Source organism: Peromyscus californicus, unplaced genomic scaffold, assembly GCF_007827085.1.
Source record: "Peromyscus californicus insignis strain IS unplaced genomic scaffold, ASM782708v3 Scaffold_6__1_contigs__length_162567912, whole genome shotgun sequence".
Classification (NCBI taxonomy): Eukaryota; Metazoa; Chordata; class Mammalia; order Rodentia; family Cricetidae; genus Peromyscus; species Peromyscus californicus.
This window is the reverse complement of record NW_026294584.1, coordinates 20,970,123-20,994,457: the sequence shown is the minus strand read 5'-3', so window position 1 is coordinate 20,994,457 and position 24,335 is coordinate 20,970,123. Positions and strand designations below refer to the sequence as shown.

The 24,335-nt window shown below is 41.4% G+C and overlaps 1 protein-coding gene across 7 annotated transcripts in view; it reads right to left on the bottom strand.

The window, feature by feature from the left end:
- The window catches only part of Dync1i1 (dynein cytoplasmic 1 intermediate chain 1), a 303,029-nt gene that overhangs the window by 41,499 nt on the left and 237,195 nt on the right, over positions 1-24,335 (bottom strand). For all 7 annotated transcript variants that reach the window (XM_052722316.1, XM_052722314.1, XM_052722313.1 and 4 more), the window contains 4 exons: positions 21,278-21,424; positions 16,963-17,076; positions 13,881-14,014; positions 10,323-10,467 (listed from right to left, as the gene is read on the bottom strand). In XM_052722316.1, coding sequence (XP_052578276.1) covers positions 10,323-10,467; positions 13,881-14,014; positions 16,963-17,076; positions 21,278-21,424 — 540 coding nt within the window. The remainder of the gene's footprint in view (positions 1-10,322; positions 10,468-13,880; positions 14,015-16,962; positions 17,077-21,277; positions 21,425-24,335) is intronic.

The window sequence follows — 24,335 nt, the reverse complement described above, 5'->3', positions numbered from 1 at the left end:
GAACACATCTCCAAAACACTCCCACACCAAGGCTCAGAGAACACTGCAGAAGAGGAGGCAGAAAGGTTTTAATTGCCAGATGTATAGGGAGTTTGCTGTGAGATTGTGTCTCCTAGCAACATCAGAAGCTACACCCATAAAGTGTCACCATCATGATTGTCCAAACATGACCTGAGCCAATGGCCACCAATGGACATGTCAAATTGGGTAGGAAAAAGTCCCTGAGGCCTCAACCCTTCACCAGGAACTATAGGTACCCAAGCAAGGCTAGGAGCAGGAGAGGTGGTCCTCCCCAGGGAAGAGCACACTAATCAGTTGTCCAGTGCTTAACAGTCATCCTTGAGAACATACATACAAGTAACATTAGATGGATTCAACAGGCTATATTTAGGAATATACACATACATACTATATATGTATGTACCACATATATGTATAGTTATGTACGTATATGCTATATGTATATATTTATGTATATAATATATATGTATATTTATGCATGCAGTAACCATTAATGAAGAAAGAGACCATGAATTTGAAGGAGAGTGGGGAAAGGTATACAGGAGGGTTTAGAGGGAGGAAAGGGAATGGAGAAACACAATTAAAATAACAATCTCAAAAATAAACAAACAAAAAAGATAAGGTTGCAGGTATTGTATTTATAAAATTGTGTGCCACCACTGGTACAGTGCAGTCATGTAAACATTCAGTTGAACGTCACTTTGCTGTTGATGATAACCCACTTTCATCAGGAAATTTATATGTGGGAACTTAGAGAGGAAGTCTCTAGAAGAGAGATACCCTGACTATCCACTGTCACGCTACCAAAAGCCAAGGACAGTTCGGTCCCATTCTACCTAAGCTGTCATCCTTGCCATCTTCAGCAGGAAGTGTGCATTCTATCAGATGACATCACAGTTTTGTGTACATTCTATCAGATGACATCACAGTTTTATTTTGATTCACAGTTTTGAAGTTTCCAGTTCATAACTGGCTCGCCCCATTGTTTTGGGCCTATGAGCAGATGAATGGGGCACCCATCATGCATGGATATAAGCAGGAAGAAATCCAGTGGCCCTCTGATAAGAAGCATAAAGTAAAGGAATGACTCGAGTCCCAAGTTCCCCTTAGGAAGATACCTCTGATGGCCAAGGGCCTCCATCTTGGCCTGCCACCCCATGGTGCCATCTTGGGACCAGATCTTTAATACATGGATTTTAGAGGACATTTAAGATTGAACTGTAACATCCAAACCACACTAAGAGCAATGACTGTACTTAGTAACGGTGATGATAATAACTGTTGCTACCCCTTTCAATGCTTTCCATGGTCCAAAGGCTTCCCCTTTACTTGCTTGTTTAATCTTCACATGCCAATGAAATAGCAATGGGCGAAGAGACAGCAGCACTAAGAAAATAACTGCAGATTCACAGCTAGCAAGCCCACTACCCCCAGGCTTCTGTGCATTCACATGTTCTCTTCATCCTGCTTGAGCTCCCTTCCTCATCCCCCTTACCTACTTCTAACTTTAGCTTGGACATCACAGGCTTTGAGACACCCCTTCAGGACCTCCTGCTTCCATTCCTTCTTCCTGTGAATTGGCTACATCCCTTATAAACTATAGTTTAGACAGGTACATGGTCCCATTCTTCTCAAGGAATAACAGTGCACCAGAGACAGACTTTCAGAATTATCTTTAGAAAGAGCACTCCTGTGTGTAAGAGCGCTATAACATTCCAGGGAGTGATTGTCCAGGAGCGAGTATCCTGGACGCAGAGACACTGGGAGCTGCCCACCTCCATCACTGGATGAGTGTTCTCGAGGGACACATAGTTGAGGACACACATTATGGTGGCTCAGAGCTTTAGGTCGTTTCAACTGGGAATTGCAGTTCTGCTCATTGTCCTGGTAAGGCGTACCAGAGGATGTCACTCTATTCCTGAGTGCTTGCCCAGGGATTTTTTTCACCTTCATATTATTATACATAAATATTTCCTAATCAGATTCTTAAAGCCTAATGTCAGTTTTATAATTATAATACATGTAAATTATAGTTATGTGCTGTGGGATGGTCTGTTTGTCAAATGTGTTGCTGATTAGTCAATAAATAAAACACTGATTAGCCATTGGCTAGGCAGGAAGTATAGGCAGAACAAGGAGGAGAATAAAGCTGGGAAGTGGAAGGCTGAGTCAGAGAGACACTGCCGGCCGCCACGATGACAAACAGCATGTGAAGATGCCGGTAAGCCACGAGCCATGTGGCAAGGTATAGATTAATGGAAATGGATTAATTTAAGCTATAAGAACAGTTAGCAAGAAACCTGCCACGGCCATACATTTTGTAACCAATATAAGTTTCTGTGTTTACTTGGTCGGGTCTGAGCAGCTGTGGGACTGGCAGGTGAGAGAGATTTGTCCTGACTGTGGGCCAGGCAGGAAAACTCAAGCTACAGTTATGAATTTTATCGCTTCATAGCATTGTTAATAAAAATTTTTAACAGGATATCTTTAACACACGTCTTATAGAGAACCCATGGTTTATTTGTACAAATGTTAGCCCAATGATTTACCGAGTGCTATACCAGGCACTGGGAATATAAGTAGAGAAAAAAAGATACAGATCTCTCTTCAAGGACCCACAGTCTCCCAGGGAGGGGGGAGGGCATTGTAGTTACACAGCCACTGGGATTCAGTGGACCAAAGTATTTTTATCATTGTGGTATATTTACCCATCATAGTCATTTTTAATTAATTCATCTGAAAAGAAATTTTAAAGGAAAAGCTCTTTACAATCTTTTATTTGAAATAATTTCAAATTATTATTCTTTTCTAGTAATTAAGAGGGAAGGCAATCAGTTAAGAGAGTCACTTTATATTTTAGCCCTGGCAGAGGCTATACAAATCAGGTAGGCCTTACTAATTTTCACAGTAACTGCTTAGAAACTGAATTATTTGTGTAAAGTTATCATCTGTCAGTCATGTAGAACATTTCACCCTCAGAGTCACTGCTTTGTTAAAAGATTAGCAGCCAGAAATGCATTTTAACTCCCAGGACAGATTATACAATGTCAAGATACACCCAGAGAGAGTCAGAGATTTCCACCAATTGCATTGCATCATGGGAACTCCAGGCTTGTGTCCAACACCGCCATCAAATACCAATATGGGAGTTAAGTCAGGCCATATACTAGAACAGTCAGTATAAGCCAGTGAAGTTTCAGAGCTCAAAAGTCTAATGCAGAAGGAATTTAGCAGATAGTGTCAATATAAGCAGAAGAAACATAAGCTCTTGGAAGTCCAAGGAAAGGAACCGACCTGGCAAATACATGAACAGTATCAGGAAGCTAAATCCTTAAGAAGCTGTACCAAGACCAAAATAAATATTAACCTAATGTTTAATTGGAATCCACTGAAACTTTCCAAACTGGATGAAATGATAAAAAGTCCAAAGACTCATAACTTGTCTAGCCACTAAGCTAAACAGCAGCACAGGGAAAAAAATTAGCCCAAACCTCAGCAAATAGAGAAGCAGAGTGGAATAATGAATGTTTTAATCCAGCCAAGAGTGCATACTTTATTTCTGAGAATTGACTCTAGGCTTTTTTGATGGATGGGAAATTTAATATGCTAAGATACAGTAAAAGGTAAGGGTTGGTACTCAACAGAATTTATTCAGGTAATGCATTTTCTCACTTTTAAAGGGTCATCGAGCACAGAGTTAAAGATGCAGGACTTTACTCCAGGTGCAGCCCCACTCTCTGATGCTCCCTGAAAGGCCGCTGGGAAGGACAAGCCAACATTAAACCAACAAAGTCATCAAAGGAAATGAAATTGGCAAAACGAGCCCTGGACCAGATGAGAGGGTCAGGGCGACTTGACGGAGGAGGTCCAGGGTGGTCCTGGGGGCAGAGGGTGTTATAAAGACTGATGCTGCACATTGGTGGGAAAAGGCAGTCGATGGGCAGGACAGAAAAGGGAAGCAAGGTGGAGGACGCACATTTATGCTTTGCTTTGTTTCAATAAATAGGAGGGAAGGGAAGTCGGGTCAATATAGAAACAGGACCAGGTGAGGCTGATGGGACACAGGATGATGTCCCATGGTGGTCTCCACAGGTAGAGAGCATGCACTGTTTGGGCTCTCCAAACTCTAGTCAGTACACAGCTGATTGCTCTACCCCTCATTGAGATCTCCTGTATTCTGTCAATAATCTGACTAACCATAACAATAGTATTTCTACATCTATTTACATTTTAATTCTTTGTCTCCTGGGGTGAAGGTCATACCGCTTATCTCCTTCACTCTTTCATTATAATTACTAGCAAAGAGTTGAAGCAAAATGTGCTGATAGTTCAGGTAGTGAACAAATTATATTATAAAAAATGGTCATATCACGATGCTTACAAATAAAAATGAGATTGAGCATAGAGATTAGAGGTAGAATGATTGTGTAACGTGTGTGAAGTCCTAGGTCAATCCCTAGTCCTATCAGAAGAGTAAATAAATAATAAATATAAATCAAATAAAACAAAAGGATGCCATTAACTGAATTGCCTTTACCGTCAGACACCCCCTAAATACATCTCAGGGTGGATTTGGATGTTTCCCCTTTCGTTTCTTTCTCTTTTGTAAATTTCTCTAAAAACTCATTGCCAGTAAGAGAAAAAACAAAAATAAAAACAAACCAAAATCACACATTATTCTTTTGGCCTTTATTTTGTTTTATTTCTTGTTTGAAGCAGGGCCTCTATGTAGCTTAAGTTCATGTCAAGCTTGCTCTCCTCCTCCTCCTCCTCCTCCTCCTCCTCCTCCTCCTCCTCCTCCTCCTTCTGCCTCTCCAAGGCTGGAGTTGCAGGTATACACGACGGCTAGCTTGATAACTATGTTATTAGCAATTTCAAAATAAGATTAACTTTTTCCCCATTTAGCTATTTTTATCAGGATGATTTGCAGTTATAGTTTTGGGAAATTTTAATAAATAAAATTTAGAGATACTGTTACTTTGTAAAACATTTCCTACCTTTTCTGGTTTAAGAGAGAAGTGTGAGGGTCAGTCTCGACTGTTGATTTGATTGACCTGAGAAACACCCAGAAGATCATTAAAGCATATCCCTGGCCATATTAAAGAAGGAAGTTTCTCTAGACAACTAGATCACCAGTGCTCTGACTCAAGAGAAGGGTTACCCCTTTGAAGGACTGATAGAATTCTGGTGAAGCAGTGAAAGGCAGAGGTGGGGTCTGGCTGGAGAAAGTAGGTCACTGGGCAGGTGTTGGGTGTGTTCACTTCGCACCGGCCCACCCTGTATTCCTTCCCTTGCTTCCTTGCTAGCATGAGATGGACAGCTCCCCTCCCTGTTCAGAAGGATGCCCTTTGAAACTGTAAGCAAAATTAAACCTCCTCTCCCTTCAGTTGTTCCGGCTCTGTATTTTGTCACAGTGATGAGATAAGTAACTGATTCAAGGATGCAGTTCTTTCAAGACCACCTCAGAAGGTGAGAATCATTTGGGGTACCAAACTCATTCACGGTATACCCTCCCGTACATTAATAAGGTCAGAAATTGTAGCACCAGCTGGAACTCTGTTCTTACCATCTTGTAAAGTTTATGTTAGCTTCTGTGTTTAGCCTCAGCTGGTACTCAGGTCTGCTCAGTTTGGGCATCCTCCAGAAGAAGGGACTGGCCTTACATCTCTAAAAGTCTGGAATAAACATCCTTTCTCTCCTTCCAATATCTCAGTTCTTATTGCAGCTAGCAGACACCTCAGTTCCTTCCTCTCTACTCTGCACAGCCAGTTAGCTAGACCTACTGTAACAACTTGTCAATCTCATATACATCCTTTCCACCACCCTCCACCTAGCATCACATTTCTCCATGCTTCAACCGCACACTCTGTTTGGTTTCTCTGTGTAGCCTTGGCTGTCCTGGAACTCACTCTGTAGACCAGGCTGACTTCAAGATCTGCCTGCCTCTGTCTCGTAGTACTGGGACTAAAGGCATGCACCACCACCGCCCAGCTCAACCACCCACTGTTAATCCACATTTTTTATTGTCTCTTTTCTGTAGACCCTAACATATTCCAGTTTCTGAAACATTGTAATGTCCGTATTCTTCGATGGTCCAACTGTCCCCACTAGGTTTTCATGTCACACAAAACTGAGTTTAGACTTAGTGTCCCCAATTATTTGACAAATATACCAGCCAAGTCATTTAGCCCTTTCATACCTGGTCTATAAAATGGGATACTATCAACTCAGAAATTCATGGTGAAGATTTAATGGACTAACAATACATTTAAAAACATTTAGCACGATGCAGTATCAGCTCAAGAAATGTTGATGTGGGCTACCCATGCAAATTCACCTTTCTTGTATCCAAAAGTTCCTTAAAATGAAATTTCAATTAATTATCCCCATGACTAGCCATCACCTAATAAAATAAAAACAAACATCAAGTACAGCTACTTTCTAGACTCTCCCTCCCTTGTCTACGTCCTCTCTGGACCCTTACTTTCTAGCCTCTGGATAAAAATGTCTGCCTATGCGTGTGTTGACTCAGCTGCCTGGAATGCAGCCTGGTCCTCTGTTTATGAGGAAAACCACTCCAACAAAGTTTCTGCTTCACAGCGAGGTCTTCCCTGACAGCGGTTTAATGATGGAACTTGGTGTGGTCAGGGATGGGGCTGGGGATGGATGTGTAATGTGTTTTAATCTCAGCTCCCTTCAAGCTGTCCTCGTTCTGCTGGAGCGCCAGGGCTGGGCTTAAGCCCCACCCACCCCCTCCCTTGGGACATTTGCACAGGATTTTTTGGTAGAGATTTCTATTGGTATGTATCTCCTCTAAATCAGTTACTCACAGTTCCCGTCTTTCCAGAAGCTTCCAATGTGCTCAGCATCCCTGTCACTGCTAGGCCTCACATGTTTTAGTTAATGCTTTTCCCTGGTCTTCAGCCTTCCACATTACAGTTCCGAGTATTTGTCAGTGTTATTCTCTCTTATATTTTATTTAAATGCTGTTGGAAAAGACTTCAAACATGGCCAACATATATTGATAACTGGACTAGAGTCTTGTCAATCACTCAGCTTCAATAATTACCTACCCATGTCCAATCTCATTTATCTGGATTCACAAGCTCTCCCTTGGCCAAATGGCTTATTTTGAACCACTGGCATCAGTAAGTGTTCTGCATTTGATCTTAACCAAAACGTTGAGACACAAATGATATATTTTATATAAATATTCTGATATGCATCCCTAAAATAAAAAGTCATGTAAATTTTTTAATATCACCATCATACCTAAAAATTAATGAATGCCATTAAGTAGTAATCATGTGTTTTTGACAGCTTTCTAACCTTTTAAACAAGCTGTCAGTTTTAACTAAGATCTGTGTAAGAGCCCTATTTTGAGATTTTTTGAAAAGTCTCAAATTTGGTTTTGTTTTGGTATACAATTTCCATTTACATTTTGTTTTTGTTTGTTTGCTTTTTTTGAGCTTTGTTGTAGAAATGAAATTCATTGTCCTATCAATTTCCCAAAACAGCCCAGCAGGACTAGCTACATACCTGCGGTGTTATTTAACTCACTGTGTCTGTCTCCTTTTACATCGAATCTCACAGAGCTGAAGATTGATAAGATTCAGGACTGATTTTGTGTGCAAGCCCTCTGTAAAAGTGGCATACCTACTATCCTAATCACAGATTCTTTCCAATTTTCTCAATATTATCAGCCATAATCATTGCTGCAATCATTGGGAGTTGTAAAATGATAAAATTCAAAATTTTCATATTTCTGTATAGTCTGGAATATATCAATTAAGAAAAACTGTCATCAACCATTTGGTAACTCTGAAGCACAAATCTTGTTGGAAAGGTAGGATACATGTTTCATTCGTTCTCCTACTCCCCAGATTTCAAAACGATGAGCTTACTTGTCTCTTCTTTTCCAAAAGTGACCAATAAAGATTTTATGTTGGTTTATTTCCTCCAATGCACTACACATTCTTAAAATGTTTTGGCCAGAAGATCTTACTCAGCATGGCCTCTAATCTTTTGAAAAAAACACTATAGTTGGGAACACAAAATTATTTTGCATCCTGCTTCAGAGTAAGAATCAGAAAAGTCCTGCTGGGTCCCTGGTTTCTAAAGGACCTTGCACATAGGGATCACACTTTGAGATGAGAAAGGTCTTTGCCATAGGAGTGGTCATGGGTTCTAGATCTTTCTTGAACATAGAACAATGAATACATTTTTTTTTATTCTAAAAGATAATACCCCAAATTCTTACAGGTACTTCTCAATCAGGAGTACTAGAGAACTGTTGCTTCATCCCATGCCTCTGTAGCTCCCACCAACCCTCCTGATTACATCTCAATTATCAATGACAGCAACACAGTGCTTTGCTTTGTTTTGTTTTGTTTTACATGCAGACCTAACAATCCCAACAGTGGAAGCCAACACCCACCAGTCACATTGGTACTACAACTGCTTTAAGGCTGCTTCTTTCTCTCTCTCTCTTTTTTTTTTGGTATTTTTTTCCTTGAAATATACTCCTTTATGAATATAAGTTTGGGGGATTAAAGCTACTTCAAATCATTTCTCAGTATAGGGAATTTTTTTTTGCCATCACTTCAAAGCACACTAAAGTGATTCATATCATTGTTTTTTTAAAAAAAATTTCTTAGGAATCAAATTTTAAGTCTGTCTTATTTTTTTAATTAAGAAAATACTGGGGCTGGAGAGATGGCTCAGGGGTTAAGAGTACTGACTGCTCGCTCTTCCAGAGGTCCTGAGTTCAATTCCCAGCAACCACATGGTGGCTCATAACCATCTGTAATGACATCTGGTGCCCTCATCTGGCCTGCAGAACACTGTATATGTAATACAATTTACAAAAAAAAAAAAAAAAGAAAAGAAGAAAATACTTTAATGACTCCAATATCAAATCTACAAAGCAGAGTATATTTAAAGAAGTGTGGTTATTGTTTTTGTTAAGTAGATAATGTATGTAGGCCATTCTTCAAAGTTTCAAAAATATATAAATGAATAGAAGAAATGATGAAGTACTATTCATACACCTTTCCACCTAACTCTTCTAATTTAGATATTCATTCTCATCAACTCAGAACAGTGTGGAGGAGTCTTCCAACTTTTCCGCTTTTCTTCTCACAGTGGATTAATGCAGACCTCTGGGGTTTTTTAGCCTTTTGGTCTTTGATTGGTGTTTCAATGACTGCTCTTCAGCAGACATCCTATCTTACTTGGCTAGTGTATTTTCGGCACGGGTTCCCTACGAGAACTAGGTTCTTTGTGTGGGGACTTGTCTGTGTGGATGTGTGCATGTCTGTGTGCAAGTGTGTTTACTCTTGTGTGTGTTTGTGTGAAGGCCAGAGGTTGATGCTGGGTGTTGGAAAAACATTCTCTGCCTTAATATTTTGATAGCGGGTCCCCTGTTGAACCCAGAGCTTCCCATTTTGGGTAGATGGGCACCTCACTAGACTCTGACTTACAGTCCTTCCCATCACATCGTCAATCACCCGTCTCTGTGGTTGTTATTTGTAGTCACCGTCCTTCCTTCTGTGCTGTTTCCCATCTCTCCACTGCTCTGCATTCTCCAGGCCACTGTACCTTTCTTTCTGGTGGGCTTTGATTCTTTTTTTTTTTTTTAAAGAACATCATTGTTTTCCCCAGACAGAGTTTCTCTGTGTATCCATGGTGTCCTGGAACTTACTCTGTAGACCAGGCTTGCCTTGAGCTCAGAGACCTGCAGGTCTCTACCTTCAGAGTACTGAAATCAAAGGTGTGGGACACCATGGCCTCGCTTGATTTTTTGTTTTTTTTCTGTCACAGCACAAATGACATTTAAAGCATAAGTAACATAGGGCCATATTCCAGTTTCCCCAAAGGCTCAAGAAACCAAAACAGACAAATACCCAAACAATCAAATAATGAGACAAACCACACAAACATTTCCCCATAGCTATGAATGTGTGTAAGCAAATGTTACAGATCCCAGAGATATTAATAGCAAGATTTGTGTGGGGTAACATTAGTAACATTAGTAAAGGAGGACTTGGATTTATCATTATTTGAGTCATTTGTACTTTTTTTTCCACAAATCGCCTGTTTTCAACTATAACTTAAATATTTACAGTAAGTGTGGACTGTGAAAAGACCCTAAGGCCTTAATTAGCTCCTAGACAGATGTCGTTCCCCAGAAGGTTTTCTGAATCTCAATGCCAGGTACAGTTATTGTCTGCAGCTCCCCCAGGTGGGAAACCTCCTCTTCCCCTGTGGATTAGGGACAGTTTCTATCAAGGCATCCTTACCTTTGTGGTCCACAGTTTGACAGTCCAGTCAAATGACGATGTGACAAACAGATGAGAAAAGTCGATGGGGCCCACTGCCATGTGGCAGTTAATTCCTGTCACTGGCCCTTGGTGACCTTCAAAGACCTCACCGATGCCTGCTTTGCTGCAGAGAGAAAACATGCAGCATGTCAGTGACCTTTGCAAAGCAATGGTTAATTAAATAAAACAGTGTTCATCTGTGTTAGAACAACCCCACACGACCAAGAATGAAACCATTTTCACAGCAATTTTGAGAGGAAGACATCGATGATTAAGAAATCTTAAGAATTTAGTAAGAAAATTTTCATCATTTATCTATTTCCAGTGGCCTTACAGATTTTGTTATTTTGGGGAAGCTGTTATAGTGAAACAAATACACTTGAATCTCAGGAGTTTTCTTATTTATGACGCAACAAACTCCTGAGATACTCAGGCCCTATTTGAGTGCCCTCTGAGGAGTTTCTTGGCTATAAAATTCAATTATTCTTTGAAGGAATAGTTGTTTATTCCTCAAAGGAAATGTCTTAAATTAAGTTGACATATCTAAAAAAAGTAACAACTGATGAAAACCTTTGTTACTTCAAAATAATTTACATGGTATCAATACAATACAGAAAAATGATATTTTCATTTCATTGGAAAAGGAAGTGAGATTAGAGATTCATTTTGTAAATTCTATAAGGGAAGCTATCTTACATTTCTTGATGTAATGTTTATTATGCAGTAAATATTCTATAAATATTTGTTGAATTAGATAACAAAGGAAAAGAGAAAACCTATGCTCCTTAAAAAGAGTATATTTGAGATATAGGGATGCACATTTTACAAGCCATTCTCTAACATGGATTATTTAACCGAGTTGGGATTATTTTCAGCCATCTTTTATTTCACAATAGTCTACATGCAGTCACACACTTAGGAAACTCTTAGAAAATATACCCACAATGTCATATTTAAAAAATCCATATGCATGAGGCTTTAAGTATGACAAACATGTAGGGATTGTAGAATCTCAATATTATGTCACTAAAAGCGAAAATGAATTCAGTTTTTAAAACATTTTGGTCCAGAGTACTAATAAACGTCAATGTGCTGAGTAAGATTTGGACTCACAAGCAAAGCACTAAGTATCTTCCATGTTACAAGCACTCAGAGATTATGCCTAGTAAAAATGCTAACAGTGCTTCCCACAGTGATCAGCAAAACATGCCCTGATGAACAGGAGGAGTTGAGCTTTGAAGTGGCCACTGGTGAGGCTCCACTTGTTCTTAGCGACATCCTGAAAGGATTTATAGGGTGCAAAGTGAGAACCTTGTTTAATTTGTGGACTTGGATTTGCACTTTATTTAAGGTGAAAAATGGAAATCCCCCACCTGTCTCCCGTAGTCCTAAATGATCCATTTAACATTACTACAGAGCCAGCACTTGCTACGTTATGACTTTATCAAGATTTGCACTTTATAGTTCAGATGGATGGACCAATGTCAAAAGTAAAGTCAAACTTTTAGTAAAGATATTTGTGGTGTGAGTCAGAGGCACATTCTTTTGAACAACGATGCATACTCTGGTCCTGTTTGCAATAGCCACAAAATAAAAATATTCACCATTTACAAGGTGATTCACTTAAAAAGTATGGGAAAAAACCAGAATGTGCACTCTAGCTCATAAACACCCAGAGTAGACACACCGGGCTGTAGCTGGATTGGGTTAACTGAAAGGCTGACTTGTTGATTCCAGTGCACACGGAGATGGAACTGTGGCCACATGTTTATCTCACTGGATCTGTGTGTCGCATACCAATAATGGCATATTTATGGGTGATGCAGGGTGATATTTGTGCACTTGTTAGTCCCACTGCCATCAGTTTCCTGACAACAAGAATGGGGTTTAAGTGACACCTGTCTACTTAGAGCATCCAGTAATACACTGTCCAGAGGAGGAGCGGAGCGCGTGTTTGAGCAAATGAATACATTGACCAGATCTTTTTATGTTTGGTGTGTGCATGTAGTCTGATTTTAGTGTTATAGAGATGTTGGACATGGACCTGTGAGGCTGAATTTCCCAAGTCCTCTTTAAATCCTGTGAGCAGGACAAATGCTGAAGCAGTGGACACGTCACAGCTTGTAGTGTTAGAGTGGAAAATCTCACACAGCTGAGCTTAAACAATTTGTGATTCCTTGTTAAATCTAAATAGCCTGGGATGAGTGCAGGAGATGAGAAATCAATTGGCCATGAACTATGGAAGTGAAAGAGAAATTAAGCATCAGTGTGAATACAGACATCCCTTTAAAAGATGTGAGGCCACCTGTTAAATCCAAGTGGCTGCAATCCACTTTGTTATGGCTGATTTCTGAGGCATCTGCCAATGTTTACTGGGAACGGCACAGTTCTGTGGATACGTGGATATTTCACACTACTTCAACCCTTTTGACTTGGAGGGAAGATCTATTTTTTGGGGGATGGTTCGAGAAAGGGTTTCTCTGTGTAATAGTCCTGGCTATCCTGGAACTCACTTTGTAGACCAAACTGTTCTTGAACTCACAGAGATCCTCCTGCCTCTGCCTCTGGAGTGCTGGGATTAAGGGTGTGCACCACCACCACCTGGTCTTAAGGTATTTCTTTCATTATTTAGATATTGTAATTTCTTTATTTAACCTATTAACTATTAACTATGTGCCAGGAAATCAACGATGAGGTGGAAATAGTTTAAGAGAAGTATGGCAGATGCATGACTGATTGAAACAAAATGTGATGGATGCTATTGCAGATGTATGCAGAAGAATATATAAAATAATCAGTGTGGCTGGCTATGGTTCCCTCCTGCTTATCCTACCTCAGTTGTCTTGATGGCTCTTAAGTAACTATTTACTTTTGTATCAGTCTTTGCTCTCAACAAGGACCCAGGTACCTTGCACTTTACTATATTCTTATGATGGTATCTGATGCAGAGTGGATTCTTAGCAAATTCTCCTTGAAAGAATGAATTGACAGAACAAGGTGAAATTCCATAAGCTGTAATGGAGAAAGGTGCTGTTTTTTTTCTTTTTTATGTGTCTGTTCATTTTGTTTTTGTTTCTTTGTTCAAGAGAATCAGAAAGACTTCAATGTGGAACCATGCCTGGTTGTATGTTAGATGCTAAGGGATAAGGCAATGAAGTCAGAAATGCTAGTCCAAGTAGAAACCAAAGGAACTGACTCATGAAGGCACATAGAGATAGGCAATATTTGGGTGTCGTTAATCTCTGAGGGGTACATGGTTGGAGCTTGATGGTGTGTGCAAAAAATGAGTCTGGCAAGGAATAGGAAGTGTGATAGGCTCTGTAAAGAAGTCATTTTTCTTCAAGACAATGTGAAGTGCCCAGAGGTTTAGAAGTCACCAGGGCCCCAGACAGATGTGTGCTTTAAGCTAACAGTTTTGAGGTCATGCATTGTGTTTCTTTAGAAATAACTATCTTACAAAGCAAGGTGGTTATAATCTAGATGGCAAGAGTTTGGAAAATGAAGACCACATCATCAGGAAGAAAACAGAAAAATCACCTTCCGTGACGACAAGCTGTGTAGACAGTACCTTCTTCACTGCCAACCACAAAGTTGTTGACGTCTCCCGTCGGGAAAGCCATTCCCGTAACAGCGACAGGCTTGGACTTATTGTACACCAGCTCCATGCTCTCCTACCAAAACATGGTGTGGTTACATTTCCATCTGTCAACCCCTCACCATGCCAAAGATAGCATGGAAAAATCATTTGGCCAAATTGTCTGCTTGCTTTTCACACAGCGCTACAAAAGACCCCCACGGTGCTAGAAGCCAGGCTCTCCTGCCCCTGACATCCAGGCTGCTCCGTGTCTCTGGTTTCAGGCCGGCTGGATTTCATCAGCATGGGCCGCTGCTTCCCCAGCCAGGCAGAGATGACAGGTGAGAATTCTGAAACTAATGGTGCAGAAACTAAAGATAATACTGTAATGATTATACTTGTCAGCTCCAGGCTTTAATAAAACACACAATACCCTTGTATTTACAAACATTTTCAAAATCAATTGTTCGTGAGAATACACGTGTATTAATATCAGATGTACTAAACACATTTGTCACAGAGGGACTGTGGGTCCTCCATGAACTGAGACCAGGAAATTGTCACTCAGGTCATAAAAGCCAGAATTCAACAGGAAGTAGACTCCATGAGGGGTAGCTGTTGGGTGGACAGGCTCTGAGCTTATAAGGTATTTAAATAAGTGCTTAAGATAGCACATGAGTCTTTTTTATGATAAAACTATTTGTTAAGTTTAGAGAGTATGTCAAAAGACATACACATACACTTCTGGGGGCTGAAGAGATGGCTCAGTGGTCAAGAGCACTGACTGTTCTTCCAAAGGACCGGTGCTGTGGATGATTGATTGATAAATAAAACACTGATTGGCCAGTAGCCAGGCAGGACGTATAGGCGGGACTAGCAGAGAGGAGAATTGAAAGAACAGGAAGGCGGAGAGGAGGAGATGCCAGCCTGCCATCCAGGGAGCATCATGTAGAGGCAACAGGTAAAGCCACGGAACACGTGGTGACATATAGATTAATGGAAATGGGCTGAGTATAAGAGTAAGAGCTAGACAATGGTAGGCCTGAGCTAATGGCCAAAGCAGTTTAAATAATATAAGCATCTGTATGTTTATTTTATTAGTGGGCTATGGGACTGCCAGGACTTGGTAGGACCCGGAGAGAAAAATTCTAGCTACAGACCTGGGTTCCATTCCCAGCACCCATGTCAGGCAGCTCACAAATGTCTGTAACTCCAGCTCAAGGGGATCTGATGCCTCTGACCTCCATGGACACCTCCACACACATGGAACACAGTCACACAGACACACATGACTTAAAATAAGTGTCTAAGAAAGACATTCTGCCAAATTAAGTTTAATGATAATGAAGAATAAGTACCAATAATGCTCTTGATTATTCCTGGCTATTTACATCAAGCACCCTATTTTGTGTATCTGAAGCTTGGCACAAACTGTTCGTGGAGTTGTATGAGGGCTCAGATTTTCCTGTGCAAGCCAACCAACCTGTTTTGGCCACAGAGTCCATCAGTTGGAAATCCTTGCTGACAGGGTACAGTCACACCAACCCTGAGGCCCCATGTAATACTGACGGTTCATGACACCCCCACATCGAGAGCACCCAGCATGCTGACTAAAGGGGAGGCTGCCCTGACAGGAACATAGAAAATGGAACATCTGATGTTCTGCCCTGTCTCTAAAGTTAGTGGTAAGAAAGGAAATGATTGTTGGTCACTCACTAGCGGTGAAGAGGAGGGGAGCGGGGGAAGGGAACTGTGAGATGGCCTACTTATCCCTGCCCTCCAGGGGGACAAGTCTATGAAATACTCCATCTCCATGCAGAGCCAGGCATCTGTGGGCACGCTAAGCATAATAAAAAACGGTCTTGGAGCTCCCACACCACTGCCTTAACCTAAACAAACACATGTTTAATCAGCAAAATGGGCAATTAAAAATTCTCAAATAGAGGGTTTGCTCTGATATCTGTTTATAATCTCCATGCTTTTAAAAGAAAACAACACATTGCTGAGAATTTTAATGCAAAACCATAAACTATCTGCACACAACTGCAGGCCCATATAAAGATCGGCAAAACCAGGAAGCTGAATTGTGACCTGTTTATTAGTGCTCTCTCCCCGCCCCTAAAGTTCTGTGAAAAACTTAGCTTTAGTATTCTCTACATCTGTAGAGACTTAAATGGAGTCTTTACAGTTTCCACATGTCTTTAGATATTTTGAAACTAGTCCTCTTCAAAAATCGAGTGGGAGGCATTCTAGAGCTGTCATTCCAGGGGAGGGGACAAGAATCTCAAGACTGAGAATTATCTTCTGGAAATTTTCTATGATTTTTCTCCCATACCTGCCAAAGACTGTCCCAAGGAGCTTTTCCTGGTTTTAAGTTGGAGGAGAATGTTACAGTTTTTCACACAAAGACATGTGGGAAGCATGAGCAAGTCTGCATTCATGCTTGCACACATGTGCATGTCACATGTGCATGCTCTGAAAGTGGCATTCAGACGCCTGCCTCCAGCATTTTTCTCTCCTCCGGTCCTTTGTTTGGCTTCCGTTGCTGTGATCAGTAGTGGTTTGGAAACACTGGAACCTTTTCATTTTCAACCTCTCACTTATTGAGAAAGGAATGGCAGGAGCCATGCTCATAAGCATTCCAGAGAGGAGAACAGGCGGTTGTCTAGGGGACGGGAACAAGCAACAGCTTGGCTTTCTGTTTTGCTCGGATAGTTTTCCTTCAAGGCCATTCCTCAGAAGGGGTTGCGCTGCTCAGCTCCAACCTTGTTTGCATTGCTTCCCAATGCTGTAGGCTGAGCACAATTCACACGCCAGGCAGCTTCTATAATCACTGTGCTTGAAAATGGATTATTTCATTTTCATTTGAAACTGACCTAAGGATTAATGCATTACGATAATGACATCATGGGCGGTAGAGGAAATAGGTTTTGACTTCAAGGGCAGACTGCTGAAACCAGGCCTCCGAGCCTTTAGGAGACATGTTCCTAAGCAGGCAGGTCTTGGAGCCAGCATGCTGTAACGTGGAGGTTAAAACGGACGCACCTGTGGGGTCGAGAGCATGTCCAGGCTCCAGGAACACATTTTGCCATCGGTAGAGACAGTGATGAGGTTGTGAGCATTCTGGGTCCCGACAACATTGACACAGTACACAGGGTGCTGTAAAAACATCAACATGGAGAATCAGGTGCTGCAGCCGGGGGAAATGATTGCATCTGAGTGTCAAGCACATTACAAGGGCTACAGAGTGACATCATTTGGCTGCATAGGACTTTCCCGTCATTTGCCATTTGTGAGCCTAATTCTGTAAAATTTCTGTAGCAAATACTAGTACTGGAAACATGTACAAAGCTTCACCTGTCAAGTTTGGGGCAGTGCAATAGAATGGAAGGGAATGAGAAGAAATGAGCGTTGGTGGGCAGGAGCAAGCAGGGAGGGGAGTCCGGATTCCATGAGTAAATCTACTACAAGGAAGCACAATTTCTAAGCTCAATGTGAATATGAAAAGAGATAGTCTTCAAAGGCATAGAACTATAGTCGTCGAAGGACTGTGTTACTAAATCCAGAGTTTAATGCATTCTGACTTTCTAGCCAGTGCCAAACATTTGATAGCGTTGTCTTCAAAAAGTGGCTAATACTCACTAGTTTAATTTGAGGAGGGGTATATTGGTGGTGGACTTACTGTAATAATACACTTAGTGAGATAGAATTAGGGTTTTTTTGGATGTTATTTCAAAGTCTAAGATGAGAGGTTTATTTTTCAGAATACCAGTTGGAGTTGTATGGAGGCTTAAATTTGGCCCCAGCCTTGACAAAGGTCATTTATACATCCTGGGAACTAAGTGAGATGCACTAGCCATCTGTCAGGACTCTAGAAGCTTATCCTGTTCTGGAGAATTCTACACAGTAGGCTAAAACCATCTGCAGCTGCTCACTAAACACTAAATGGAAGGTTAGAATAAGCAGAACCTAGCAGCAATTTGGGTTAGATTTCAGGCATCTTAGCCACGAGTGGCCAAACCACAACGCACTTGATGTTTCTCTGTACAAACAGCTGACAGTTGAAGCTGTACTCTTGATGAGTTAGTGTCCATAATACCTAGCCACAACTACAATGAAACAATCTTCAATCCTTGGAAACTGGTATTACAGAAAGGATGGTTCAGAGACTATTATTATCATATAAACTCCTGGTCAGAAAGAGCAACAATAACTGTTGAGTGTAGCTACTTGGCTGCCTCTTCCTAGAAGTCATCCAAACTCAGCGGCAACACCTTTCTTCCAGGGCAGTCAGTGTTAGCATTAACTGCTGAGGCTTTCCCCTCGAGTAGCAGTGGTAAAGAAAGCCCACGGAGCTACTCTCAGTGCACTCGAGTCAAAACAATACAACTATTTGAACATTTTAGGTTACTCTTTTATACCCCCCACTTTTAATCCCCAAATCTTGCTTTAGGCTAGTTATCACTAAGTCCTTCAAATCTTTCTTGGCTACCTAGATCCCAACATTTTCTTCATTTCAAACATTTTTCTGTTGAATACAGTGTCTTTTCTCAGAGTTCCCTAAGGGTAAAGTTCTGAGAACAATACAGGATATCTACCTACATTTTGACTGTATAGTGTAGAAATATGTGTAGCAATGATTTCTCATATTAGTACACTGAAGTATGAGGCTTATTAACTTGCTGTTAGAGCACACGTGTTTTTTGACCATTCTACCGTCGTCTCCCTGTGCTGATGGAGTGGCAGGAAGTTCCTGGGTCTTTTCCATGCCATGCTCCTCCTGACACCTTCCCATGTATTGGCATTAGTGGATCCACCCAACAGTAAATACAGCAGGTATTGGAGACTGCATGCGGCACTGTAGCCAACAGTCTGTCTCAGGTCTTTGGTATTTGGGAACCGAAAGCACTGTGTCATCAAACTTAAGTCATGAGCTATGTATGCAGCAGGCCAAAGTCAGAGAAGAGATGAAATGGAAAAACAGATGTAACAGATGCACCTAAAAAATATCAGATTTAGTAAAACTGATGAATATGTGTGAAGGAATATTCAGAAAGCTGCTGTCTGGGCTTGATGGGATTGATCTCTGAAGGCACTGCACTGAACTCCATTTTCTTTATCCCTCCAGTGAAAAGCACGGGTCATTGCTGTGAACTTGAATGCTACCTGGAGTTTTTAGCAAGAGTCAAATGGAACTTTGCTATTGACCACTGACACTCAGCACATATCACCCAAACTATGATCAGTTTAGAAGCCTGAAGGTCAAGAAGAGTCATAGATCCAAAGGACCATGCAAGAACAGCCTACTTAATGGAAAGAAACAAGCAAAATATCTACTTAATGGAAAGAAAAGGCAAAAAGGTAACAGTATAGCCCCCTTTTTTCAATAGAAATGTCAGCTTGTTTTTATTTATTTCAGGAATAAACATGCTGTGTGGCAGAAGGATTTTGTTTTAATTATGATTTCCTGTTGCCCCAAATACATATGTGTGGTGGGTGTGAAGGGAAATTAACAAGCCCTCTGTGGAGAGACTTTTTTTTTGTTTGTTTGATCCTGGCAGCAATCAGCCAGGCAATGACGGAAGTTGAAAGACAAACACAAAACAAACTGTAGACATTGAGCTATGAATTAGACAAAACACAGCAAGAGAGAGAAGACATGTGTTTGGATTTTATTTTCTAACAGAAACAATGGCACTCAGCTTGATAATAACAACACTTCAGATGTGATGGCCACATTGTTCAGTATTTGGAGAAGAAATGGCGAGTCTTCCACAGAACACCTGAATTTGGAATGCCCCCGAAGCCTTTTGCTAAATCTTGTACAGTTGGATTTATCATTTTTGAAAAATTGGAAGCTTGTTCACAAATGTTCCAGACATCCACAGAGAGCCAAAGAATGGTTTTGTGCTACTTGAGGGGACACACACCTGCATGGGGCTGGTCTTCTCTTGGGCCACAATTTTCTGTTATTAGTTTGGAGAAATAGGGTAGGCGAGATCAATTTCCCAAGATTCCCACGAACCATTTTTACCTGCATGTGTCTTTGGCCCCAATCAATCAAAATTAGGACTGACTTGGCATTTGCCATTTCCCATTGTCAAACTTAACAAGAGTGGGAGAATTCCCCTCCTTCTTGTCTTAGCTGGGCGGCTAGCCACCCATTTCCCAAGCTGGAATGGCTTTTGCCGCCAGCAGATGAAACAGTGCAGCAACCGCATTAAGGAAATTGGAAACAATGCTGGGGCTGTATCCTTGGGCCTAATTCCGGCATTTCAGAGAAGGAACATCAGCTACCCTGAATGTCAAGGTGGTGGCAATTGATGGAGACATGCTTGTCTTCTCGTCCCTCCTAACAACTGCTCTTCACACCTGTCATTCTCTTAAAGGAAATGACAGAGCAGTTGTCTTGTGAACACTATGCTGAACCTCTTCTGCTAAATTATGGGTAATGGTTTTGAGATGTTGACTTTTAACCCTGGGGATTATACTGTCACTGTAGACTTCATGTTGAGACACTACACATTCCAGAATTTAAAGTCATAGTACCCTTTCAAATTGCAAATGGAAAAGAAGTGTTGGCAAATGTCCCATATACCATCACTAGGCATGGTACTTACTCTCTATGATCTATTTGAAAATACATGTTTGCATCTCAAAGTACCCATGTGAAGATGTTCTCTAGCTAGATAATTACAGAAAACCCTCTCCACTGATGGCTGGAACATCAAAGGAGATCTTCCTACATGCTAGACCTTGACGATTATTATGATTACTAATACCTTTCTTGAAAGTCAGTGTTTTTTCTTTTTTTTTCTGTTTTCTTTTTTGTTTTTTTGAGATAGGGTTTCTCTGTGTAGCTTTGCGCCTTTCCTGGAACTCACTTGGTAGCCCAGGCTGGCCTCGAACTCACAGAGATCCGCCTACCTCTGCCTCCCGAGTGCTGGGATTAAAGGTGCGCCACCACTGCCCGGCTCAGTGCTTTTTCCATGGCTGGCCTGGAGCTCAATATATAGACCAGGCTTGTCCAGATCTCATAAAGATCCATTTGCCTGTGCCTCCCAAGTATAAGCCAATGCTACTTTAGCCCACTTTCTTTTTCTTTTTTTGGAGACAGGTTCTTTCTCTGTAGTACAGGCTGCCCTCGAAGTTGGAATTCTCCTGCCTTAGCCTCTAGGGTGCTGGGTTAGAGGCATGCAGCATCACACTTTATCTCCTATTCACTAAGCCATATTGCAGTCAGTTAGGATTCAGTCCCTATGAAGCAGTCACTTCTAACTCAGTCATACTGCTGTCCCACGAGCAGCTTCCTCTCCTAGGGCTTGGGGAAATGACGGGGTATGGTAGAAACTTGACTTACTGTATGTGCAGCAGCTGACAAGGGGGTCCGCTGGACGGGGGTCCTTCGATGACTGCGATTGTCCCAGAGGACAATCTGGCCTGAATAGGTGCCACCAACCACCAAATTCGGATGAAAACGGGCAAAGCAGACTGACATCACCGAGGACTGTGGGGGAGGGAGGAAAGACACATGGTGACTGCTCCTTCAATGGCCTCTGCATTCTGCCTGGACAGAAAATAGTTCATCAGACAAGTTCAACCCCTCCTGGAGGACATAAAGCAATGTTAATTTGATTTGTGAAATACATAGTAGGATATTTTACACACTAACTCAGGATTTTTTTAGAGGTCAGCCAATGGCTTACCCCCTTGAAATCTGAAATTTGAAGTCTTGGCTATGTTGTCAAATAAGCATAAAACCTATCTTAAATACATCATTGTTTTGTGGTCTATGAAGTCTGCATTGTGGACATCTCCCATCTCCTGAATAAAATTGTGACAGAAACGATATCAACTCCCTCAACTCCCCACTGAGGCTCCAACCAAGCATTTCTTTACACTGAATGCAGCACAGAGGAAAAGTAATTCTAGCTTCAAGAATTTTAACACTTTTTTTAAAAAAATTTTTTTGGCATAATGTAGACTTCTAGGAAGTATCCTGACCTCGGAAGGACCCAACTTGCTCCTCCCAAAGTTCTCTCACCTCCCATGGGCATTCTCCATGACCTTCTCTTGCCCACTTCAGACAACTCTTAATGTTATCCTTTGCCTGTTTTAACAAGCAGTCAGAAATGGACTTCAATCCAACCTGACCATGCTCTGTCATAACGGCACAGTGTGGCTTCTGGAATTCCACAAAAGACTGCTTGGCACTGCAGCTCATGGGAAACAACTCAGTTGAGGCACTTGAAGGCAGACAACTCCCACATCTGCTACATCCCTTTTGATTCCTGAAGCACTTCCCTTATTACATTCTTAAGCTGAAGTAGTGTTTTCAATAAACACATATCACTCCTTCAATTAAACTCAATGAAGAGTTGCGGAGAATTTACTATGTATAAGGAAGGCATTACACCAAGAGGGATGTAAATAAAGACACAGTGAATGGCCCCAGCAGACGTGAGCTCTACAAATGGGAATGGAAGAAACCCAGGTTCAGACGAGCAGAGCCATTGCTGGTGGAGGCACAGCCTTCGTGTGAAATAGAGAGAGGTACCCTCTGGCATCGATAGCACCGTGGGCACTCACAATGCCTTGGCAAATAACGAGGAAGGTGGAATATGCTTATCTGCTGTATCTTGAGTGCACCATCCTGGTGCAGGATACAGCTTACACACTAAAGGAGTAGCCATGATTGTAATTCTGGATCCCATTAAACCATAGGGGTGTGTGTGTGTGTGTGTGTGTGTGTGTGTGTGTGTGTGTGTGTGTGTGTGTGTAGCAGCTAAGTGTCCAGGGAAGATAGATTAGTTTTAGTTAGAGGAAGTTGTAAGATTATGGAAAAAGCAAGGCACTTATAAAGGCTTCGTGGAAGGGGATGTATTAGACTTGGAAGTCTCTGTGGAAAATTGAGTAGGTACAGAAGAAAAGAAATGCATTTCAGAGCGGTGAGATAGCAAGCATGAGCTGAAGCCTGCTGAAGAATAGTCTGCTCCTCGACGGGGCTGGAAGGGACAATGGGAGAGGCAAACAAGCATCAAAATGCTGTAACTGAGACACAAACAGTAGTGATCAAGGGAAACTGGCTTGTTCCTGACTGGAAAGCTCAACTTTCCCTCCCTCCCTCCCTCCCTCTCTCCCTCCCTCCTTCCCTCCCTCCCTCTCTCCTTTCCTCCCTCCCTCCCTCCCTCCCTCCCTCCCTTCTTCCTCCCCTTCCTTTTTTCCTAATTTCTTTCCTTTTCCCTTCCTACCCACTTTCTTCCTTTCTCTCTCTCTGTCTCTCCTTCCTTCCTTTCCCACCTCTCTTTTCAGGGACTTTGAGACAATATCTTTCTCACTATGCTGACCTGGTTTCCCTAAAACTCACTATGAAGATCAGACTGGCCTTGAAGTCACAGAGATCCATGTGTCTTTGCCTCACAGGAGCTGGGATTAAAGGTGTATATTACCACATCATGCACAAACCATCCATTTCTTAATAAAAACAAAAAATAAAATAAAAACAGATCTGTGATCCTCACAAGACTCCCTAGTCAGAAAGCATCTCAGGCACCCTGAGGTAGAAGAAAGAATGTGGAGTATTTTTCAATGTCATGTTTTCCTAGTTTGAATGATTTTCAGTTCTAATTCCTTGAACACAATTCGACAGAGAACATGCCCATGCCCCAATATGGTTTTCATAAAGTCTAAGAATAACTCTCAATAATGACACTGAATTAAAGAAAAAGAACATAACGCTGGTCCAGCTTCTTGTTTTACACATCCCACAGAAACGATTCTTAGTTTTCAATTGATGAAATTCTTATGTTCCTTGAGCTGTGTTGGAAACTCAAAAAAAAAAAAAAAAAAAAAAAAGCTTCAGAGGGTCTTAAAATCATCCAGGTGGTATCACCAACTGAATTTACCAAAGCCCAAATCAATATGGATAAAGGAATGGCATTCAATTGGAAAAACCCGGAATTCAACCACTTGATTGCTTCTCTGTTTTAGTTCAGTTCAGCAAATTCCCCTGCAAATCTCACACAGTGTGCTGCTGGAATGGACTGGAGGAAAACAAACAGTAAGAGGTATTTCTGAAACTGACAGACCGAGCTAACCATGAATTAGAATCCACTCCATGGGCTGGAACTAATCCTCACTTGTCCATTCATTCATTGGTTCCATCTTCATTCATTCATTCATCAAACACTTAGCACTGAGATCTGCTAAGTCATTTCAGAACTTTTCCAGTATTGTAACGCCCCGCCTGGGACCCAGAGTTCTATTTAACTTTAATTAAGAGTCAAGTGAATGGTGCAGAGGAGTGACCCCATGCTGGGGTGCAGGACAAATCACCACAACTAACTTTGTCTTTCTGAAAACAATTTTTATGACATCACTAAGAGGGTCAAAAGCACATATTCTCATTTTCATCTGCT